The sequence below is a fragment of the Mus caroli genome, chromosome 10 (genome assembly GCF_900094665.2).
Source record: "Mus caroli chromosome 10, CAROLI_EIJ_v1.1, whole genome shotgun sequence".
Lineage (NCBI taxonomy): Eukaryota > Metazoa > Chordata > Mammalia > Rodentia > Muridae > Mus > Mus caroli.
In genome coordinates this window covers 76,332,123-76,340,454 of record NC_034579.1, presented here as the reverse complement: position 1 = coordinate 76,340,454, position 8,332 = coordinate 76,332,123, and the positions used below count along the sequence as shown (strand labels likewise).

At 43.2% G+C, this 8,332-nt stretch overlaps 2 protein-coding genes across 3 annotated transcripts in view; one reads left to right on the top strand and one right to left on the bottom strand.

Moving 5' to 3' along the window:
* Glt8d2 (glycosyltransferase 8 domain containing 2) overlaps positions 1-6,528 on the top strand; it is a 33,054-nt gene extending 26,526 nt beyond the window's left edge. The window contains exons 8-10 of one of the 2 annotated variants that reach the window (XM_021174966.2): positions 1,825-1,991; positions 3,689-3,801; positions 5,436-6,528. In XM_021174966.2, the coding sequence (XP_021030625.1) occupies positions 1,825-1,991; positions 3,689-3,801; positions 5,436-5,605 (450 nt within the window). In that variant the 3' untranslated portion in view covers positions 5,606-6,528. The remainder of the gene's footprint in view (positions 1-1,824; positions 1,992-3,688; positions 3,802-5,435) is intronic. The other variant, XM_021174967.2, reaches the window with a different exon arrangement.
* Positions 6,529-6,675: 147 nt separating this feature from the next.
* The window catches only part of Tdg (thymine DNA glycosylase), a 19,878-nt gene continuing 18,221 nt past the window's right edge, over positions 6,676-8,332 (bottom strand). Inside the window, exon 9 of the mRNA XM_021173484.2 lies at positions 6,676-8,325. Coding sequence (XP_021029143.2) covers positions 8,229-8,325 — 97 coding nt within the window. The 3' untranslated portion in view covers positions 6,676-8,228. The remainder of the gene's footprint in view (positions 8,326-8,332) is intronic.

Below are 8,332 nucleotides of genomic sequence, written 5' to 3'. Positions count from 1 at the left end.
TTTCTTTTCTTTTCTTTTCTTTTCTTTCTTTCTTTCTTTCTTTCTTTCTTTCTTTCTTTCTTTCTTTCTTTCTTTCTTTCTTTCTTTCTTTCTTTGACACAGGGTTTCTCTGTATGCTCTGGCTGTCCTGGAACTCACTCTAGACCAGGCTGCCTCAAACTCAGAAATCCACCTGCCTCTGCCTCCCAAGTGCTGGGATTAAAGGCATGCGTCACCACTGCCCAGCTATTTCCTATTTTTCAATAGGGTTATTGGGTTCTTTGGAGTCTAACTTCTTGAGTTCTTTGTATATATTGGATATTAGCCCTCTATCAGATGTAGGATTGGTAAAGATTTTTTTCCCAATCTGTTGGTTGCCGTTTTTTCCTATTGACAACGTCCTTTGTCTCACAGAAGCTTTGCAATTTTATGAGGTCTCATTTGTCAATTCTTGATCTTAGAACATAAGCCATTGATGTTCTGTTCAGGAACGTTCCCCCTGTGCCCATGCGTTCTAGACTTTTCCCCACTGTCTCTTCTGTTAGGTTCAGTGTATCTGGTTTTATGTGGAGGTCCTTGATCCACTTGAACTTGAGCTTTGTACAGGGAGGTAAGAATGGGTCAATTTGCATTCTTCTACATGTTGACTGCCAGTTGTGCCAGCACTGTTTGTTGAAAATGCTGTCTTTTTTCCACTGGATGATTTTAGCTCCTTTGTCAAAGATCAAGTGACCATAGGTGTGTGGGTTCATTTCTGGGTCTTCAATTCTATATCATTGTTCTACTTGCTTGTCACTGAACCAATACCAAGCAGTTTTTACCACAATTGCTCTGTAGTACAGCTTAAGGTCAGGCATGGTGATTTCCCCAGAAGTTCTTTTATTGTTGAGAATAGTTTTCACTATCTTGGGTTTTTTTGTTTGTTTGTTTTGTTTTTGTTTTTTGTTATTCCAAATGAATTTGAGAATTGCTCTAACTCTATGATTGCATTGAATCTGTAGATTGCTTTTTGGCAAGACGGCCATTTTTACTATATTAATCCTGCCAATCCATAAATGTGGGAGATCTTTCCATCTTCTGAGATCTTCTTTGATTTCTTTCTTCAGAGACTTGACATTCTTGTCGTACAGGTCTTTCACTTGTTTGGTTAGAGTCACACCAAGGTATTTTATATTATTTGTGACTACTGTGAAGGGTGTCATTTCCCTAATTTCTTTCTCAGCCCATTATACTGTTGGACCTGCTTAAGCATCAAGAAGGCAGATGTGGCAGTTAGAAGGCTAGAGAGGTCAGAGCTGTCACACAGATGGAATGTAGGGCCCTGAAGCAGAAAGGTTGTCAGTGGAGTCAGACAAGCAAGTAGCAGGTGCTGGGACTGAGCAGGACACCCAGCATTCAGAGGCTGGGAAGGAGGTAAAGCCAGCAATGGGGAGTGAGACAGCTCGGTGGGTAAAAGCACTTGTCCTGGATCCGACCTGAACCCAAGATAAAAGTTGTCCTTTGACTTCTAACACACACACACACACACACACACACACACACACACACACACACACATACACACACACACACCTTTAAACATATGCTGGGCATGGTGACACGTCTTTAATTCCAGCACTGGAAAGGCAGCGGCAGATCTCTGTAAATTTGAGGCCAGCCTGATCTACATAGTGAGTTCCAGGATGATCAGAGCTACAAAGTGAGACCCTGTTCACACAACAAAACCCACCAAAGGAAGGCAGAAAGCCGCCAGTGGGCAGCAGGAAGCCCAGAGAGAGTGTACAAAAGCTCCAAGAAGGTGAACCATTTTCCCTAAACAGAAGAGTCCACTCTGTTCTTTTGCAGAACACATACATGGGCTATCTGGACTACCGGAAGAAGACCATCAAGGACCTTGGCATCAGCCCCAGCACCTGCTCATTCAATCCTGGTGTGATTGTTGCCAACATGACTGAATGGAAACACCAGCGCATCACGAAACAGCTGGAAAAGTGGATGCAGAAGAATGTGGAGTATGTGTACAGGTTTCTCTGCCACCATTGCTCCCAGTTGGGACCAAGTGGCTCGGCTCATCTTTGTGTAGCTCAGGAATTAACACAAAACAAAACAGGGCACCTGAGGTCAGATTCTCACAGAATCTGTCAACCAAGAAAAGGAGTATGGGGACGATCTTTCCCCAGGTGACAGAAGTCTGAGAAATTGGGATGAGGAATCCGTGCCCTTTCTTCTTCCCAACAAGTTGCTTAATAATGTGGCTTGAATCTTTTCCACTGGGGGCCGGGGTGGGGGGGGGGCAAACTTCATTTATCTTAGCTGAGTTTCTTTTACAGGACTGCTTTTCTGTGAAGATAAGGTCTCACTATGTAGCCCTAATCTACAGGCCTGGACCTCACTAAGAAACCAGGCTGGCTTTTGCCTCTGATATGCTGATATTCAAGATGTGTACCATCACACCTGGCCACAGACCTACTTTTAAGGCTAATTTCACAGAGCCAGCATTAAAAAAAATACTTTTCTTTGATGCTTATTTTCTCTCTGTGTGTGTGTGCATGTGTTTGCACATGTGTGTATGGGTGGGTGCACAGGTATGTGTGTGAATAACTTCAGGGTTCATCCTCACCAGCACAGTTCAGCTCTTTAGCCCAGGCACTGGCCGTTCTGTCTCCACCTTTCTTGTGCAGGGATTCCAAGCACAGAGTTTTCACACGGGTTCTGGGGCTAGATCCACCAAGTACTTTACTGACTAAGTTGTCTCCCCAGAACTTGCATTAAAAGTGACTTTTAATTTAAAATTTAAGAATTTTAAGTATCAGATTTTTAGAATAGAGCAACAAAAAGTTTACTAAGACAACCACTACCACATCATCGTCTTTCCTATCAGTCTTTATTATTTTTATATTTATAATATTTATAGCATCTAAAATATTTATATTAAAAATTTTAAATATCTTAAATATTTTAAAATTATTCATTATAGTTCACCCATTTAAAAACAACTAATTTTAATTCTATGCATATGGTGTTCTGCTTCCTCCATGTATGTCTACACCACATACATGCCTCTGCCTGCTACCCTTGGAGGCCAGAGAGAGTGCTGGAAGTCTTGGAACTGGAGTCACAAATGGTTGAGAGTCAACATCTGGATGCTGGGGGTCCTCTGTAAGAGTCCCGGAGGTGCTCTTAACTGTTGGGCCATCTCTCCAGCTCCTTCACCTATGTATCTCAGTACCATTGAACTTGTATGTAATTGTAAATAATATAGATCAGAATTTGATCTTCTGAGCCTACCATTAAAAAAACCCTGAGAGTTAGTGACAGGATATTAATAAGTATTAACATTGTGAATCTAGGTGACACAAGTGAGAGTGTGGACTTAGGTGACATACATTGGGAGACAGTGGCTCTGGGCCACGTACTGTGATTCTACATGGGAGATAAGGTTTAATGGTGCATGCCTACAATCCCAGCACAGGGGAAGTGGAGACAGCAGGCTTGACTCCAGGTTTTCCTCTGCTGTATATGGACTTCAAGACCAATCTGCTCTACATGAGACCCTGTTTCTAACAACAAAAACTCCTGATTAAAAAATAGGAGTTGGGGGGAAAGTAGAGAAGCCTTCTTTCTCCTAGGACCAGCCACATTAGCATCTATCTACTTCCTGTGAGAGCTTCTAACCAAATGTTTTTGTTTTTTTAAATCCCATTCTTAGAGAAAACCTCTACAGCAGCTCCCTGGGAGGAGGAGTGGCCACCTCTCCCATGCTGATTGTGTTTCACGGGAAGTATTCCACCATCAACCCACTGTGGCATATACGGCACCTCGGTAAGTCCTTCCAGGAAGCAGGGGAAGTGAAACATCACCACTCTAGCACCTATAGCCCAGGGGTTCAGGCCCTAGGAGTGTGACCTTGGCCACCTCTCTGCCTTAACCCTCAGGCTCAGAATCTACAAATGCAAATGGTGTCTTTAGTTGCCAGAGTGAAGCGAGCATTCCAGGATTCAAGAAAAGGATTCTGACTAGGGCTGGAAAGATGGCTCCACAGTTAGCCACACTGGCTGTTCTTTGAGAAGACCCAGGTTCAATTCTCAGCTCCCAACTGTCTCTAATTCCAGTTCCAGGGGATCTGACACTCTCATGCAATACATGTAAAATAAAAATAAATTTTAAAACAAAGTATTTAAAGCTTATGGAGTGATGCTTAGCATAGAACTTCCATCTTGCAATGCTCCAGTATACAGAGCCTACTGAGTGTGACCTTAAGACAGCTTGTACTGTTCCCATATATGTAAAATCCCATCAAAGTGGAGGTCAGTAACAAGTAGCATGAAGATGGGCTGGGGATATGGCTCAGTGGATACAAGCACTTACCAAGCAAGCATGACTACACTTTGGATCCCCAGGACTCTTGCAAAAGGCAACAAGCATAGTTAGTGGCCATCAGTAACCCCAGCACTCAGATAGCTAGGACAGGGTTCTCTGGGTAAGCTGGCTAGCTAGACCAGACACACCAGTAAGCTCTGGGTTTAAGTGAGAGACCACTGCTTCAATATTGGAGAGAAATTGAGGAAGAAACCTGATATCAACATTGGCTTTCCAGACACGTGTGCAAAATGGAAAAAGGAAAAGGACAGACCCTGGAGCAGACTCAGTTTCACACTTGTGAATTACTAACTGTTGATGTGCAAAAAGGGCATAACCTTTCTAAAAGAATCCAGTTTTCCCTATAAGGTTTGGAATCAGGCAAGAAATGTAAAGCCAGTCTACACAGCAGTCGTTTGAAATGTGATCTGGTTTTGTTTTGTATGTGGAAAGCAAACAATAACGCATATTAAGTTAGGGTCGAAACAGAAAGCCTTCTATCATTCTATAAAATCATTTAAAGCCATTCCACATTGTCCTGGAGCTGAGGTGAGGCTGGCCCTCTGATGACTTCTCGGGACACAGAGCCTCCTCTCAGATGCGGGCTCCCTTTGTGGAGACTGGCTGGAAGCTGGTACCTGTAACCACAGGCCAAGGTGACTGAGCAGCTTCTCTTCTGCAGCCGCTGAGTGAGTGACAAGAGCCAGATTCTATTGTTCCTGACAGACATTGCGTGAGAGTGTCATGTAACTGACATTGTTACAAGGCCATGATTCTGGCTGACCATATTTTCTCTACACTCAATGGAGTTTTATTGTTGTTTATGGAAAAAACAACAGCAGAGGATATATTTTATATAAATTATATCTGCATGACCTTCTAGAAGTACTGTAGAACACTCCGAGGAATGGCAGTATTAAGGTCTCTTCACTATCATAACCTTAGGCTTATGTAATGTATGGTTATCACCAAGGGAGCTTATGTGAGGCGTGACTCCTGCTAACTGGACAGTTTTACCATAGCTTGTATCCAAGGTTTCATATAAAATCGTCGTCACTAACAAGCCTGTTATTTATTTCCCTCTGCATACACCGAAGGCTGGAACCCTGATGCAAGATATTCGGAGCACTTCCTGCAGGAAGCTAAACTACTCCACTGGAATGGAAGACATAAACCCTGGGACTTTCCTAGTGTTCACAATGACTTATGGGAAAGCTGGTTTGTTCCTGACCCTGCAGGGATCTTTAAACTGCATCACAATAGATGAAACCCTCCAACAGTTAAAATACACCCTGGATAAAAATGGAACGGGCCCTCTGTGTCTTCTAACACTGTTCTTTAAGAGCAAGTCTTCTGATACAGATGACCTCTGGTGTAAGAGACAGATACGACTGTGTACACGTTGAACCAAGGCCCACACACATAGACTCAACTTCTCTAAGTTCAAATGATTGCCATGAGCAGCCCCTACTCATTTTTTTTCTTTTGGTGTTTTGAGACAGGGTCTCGCTATGTACCCCAAGTCTCAACCTGAATGACAACTATATCTGAAAAATTTCAAAATCTCTATTTTCTCAGATATTTTGGGAGCAGTTCTTTTGTTTTACTTTTAAGATGGGATCTCACTGGCTGGAGAGAGTGTTGGCTGCTCTTCCAGAGGACCCAGCTTTGATTCCCAGCACCCACACGGCAGTTCCAGGGGATCTGACATTCTCTTCTGGCCTTCACAGGCACTGGGTACACATGTGATGCACATATGGAAGGCAAAACATCCATACATGTTTTCGAAATAATAGAAACAAGTTAGCCGGGTGGTGGCAGCACATACCTTTAATCTCAGCACTCAGGAAGCAGAAAGAGTTTAATCTCTGTGAGTTCGAGGCCAGCTTGGTCTATACAGTGAGTTTCAGGACAGTCAAGGCTACAGAGAAACGCTGCCTCAAAACAAACAAACAAACAAACAAACAAACAAACAGGGTCTTTCTCTATATCCCTGGATAACTTGGAACTCACAACTTCAAATTCACAAAGATCCGCATGTTTCTGCCTCCTAAGTACTGGAACTGAAGGCCTGGGCCACCACACCTGGCTGCAGGGTTTTCCTTCTTAAAAACAGGTTGCTAGTTTTGTCTTTTACAAAATTATAAATTAAAAAATGTAGAATCTGTAAAAATAAACTCTTCAAGCTTTTGTGATTTTGTCATGTGACATGTAAGAGAAAGTAACCCATCCTCAGGTTTGCAGTGGGGAGGAATACCATTAAATCCTGCTAGAGAAAAACCTGTATACTAAGCATAGCCATTCTTAATGTTTATTGTAAAAACGCTCAGACTTGCGCATGTTTAAAATCTCAGTATTATTTAATGAGAACACTCCACCCTGTCATGTACAGGGTGCCCCGCACTCGTTACTCACCCACCNTGTTAAGGAAAAGCACCAGGAAGTACAGAGGTCCTCATGGCTGCTCTCCAGAGTCATAATTTAAAGGTATTTCTCCATGGTAAAGCTACATTACATACCAAGGCAATACTACATGCTTTACATAGTCCCATGAAAAAAATAATTCAATTGATCCTAATCCCTGATGCAAGGCACTTCAAAGCACCCGCATAAAATGCCCATGTAAACAGCAGTGCAGTGCACCTTCCAAATAACATGACTTGTGCACAACCTGACCCAGACCGAAGGAAAAAGAAAGCCCATCACTGCCACAGCTAAAGGCATGTTAAAATTTCTACCAAGAAACTGCTTNCCTCATTATTCACAGAACAGGCTACATAACCTCTGTGAGATACAAAACCCTTGTGGGCATTTCATACTGCCAAACCAGCATGCACCAGGGGTGTGCACCAAGTCAGAGTGCTCAGNAGTGAGAGCNCTAGGCATCGCTGAACACGCACGTTTCCTAGCCACCAGCCCTGGCAGGCTGTCTGTAGCACCATGGAAAATGCATGAGCAGCCACAAAGGTACAAATTCCAATCAGCTCTTTCACGAGGTTCACTTAGTCCACAGTAATCAACAGTAGTGACAATAATTTTTACATCATTGACAAATGATTAGCTTTCCCTAGAAGAGAAGTTCTGTATCAGTACATCCCATGTACACAGCACCAGTTTAAACAGGGTTATCAAACACCTGCAGCAGCGCGTGGCTAACTGGAAAGTTCATTTCTTAGCGCTTTCCAAGTCGGGATAAAAATCACAACAGTGATGAACACTGACGGGGGATTCAGTAAAACAGAGGGGTGGCAACTGTCCAGGTTCTACTGCCTTCTCAGGANCCACAAGAGGCAGAGGCCATCGGCAGGGCTCAGGCCCCATCAGGTTTCTATTACCAAGCAACAGCCACACACACTACTGGGAGAGTAAGGGGTCTGCGCGTGACTGCAACCCAGAGGGTTCTGAGTCCACCTCCAGCTTCGAGTCCACGGAGGGCTAGTCTGCTTCCAACAGAGACAGGCACATCTGCCTTTCACCAGCTTGATTCTTANTAGTATGCCCTACTTAGGCATTTAAAGGGATAAGGGCATATATAGGTATGCACAGTGAAGAATCAACTATAAATATTCTGACTGTTGCTTTTTTAAAATTATAGATCGAAGTGACTCCTCAGAGAAAACCAGTTTCTTCATAAATGAAATATAGTATATAAAAAGCTGGAATGATGGGTAGTTAAAATACAAAACTCAAGTACAAAACACCCTATTTTTCCTTTCCAAACTACACAGATTCATACAGTTGACTCTACCATATAACTGCTCCATATATAATTACACCACTAGCGTAAAGGACCATTAACACTAAAGCCCCTCAGTTAGCACACTGAGGTTCTCCGTCCTGAGGTCTGCATTAGAACTGCAGCCCTGAGCCCGAGCTGAGAGGCACCCTTCCTAAGCGTGGCTCTCTTCTTCCTGCTCTCGGGTCCCACAATTATTAAAAGAAGGGATCTGCTCTGCAAACGACTGTGCCATCCACTGCCCATTCGGAACATCGC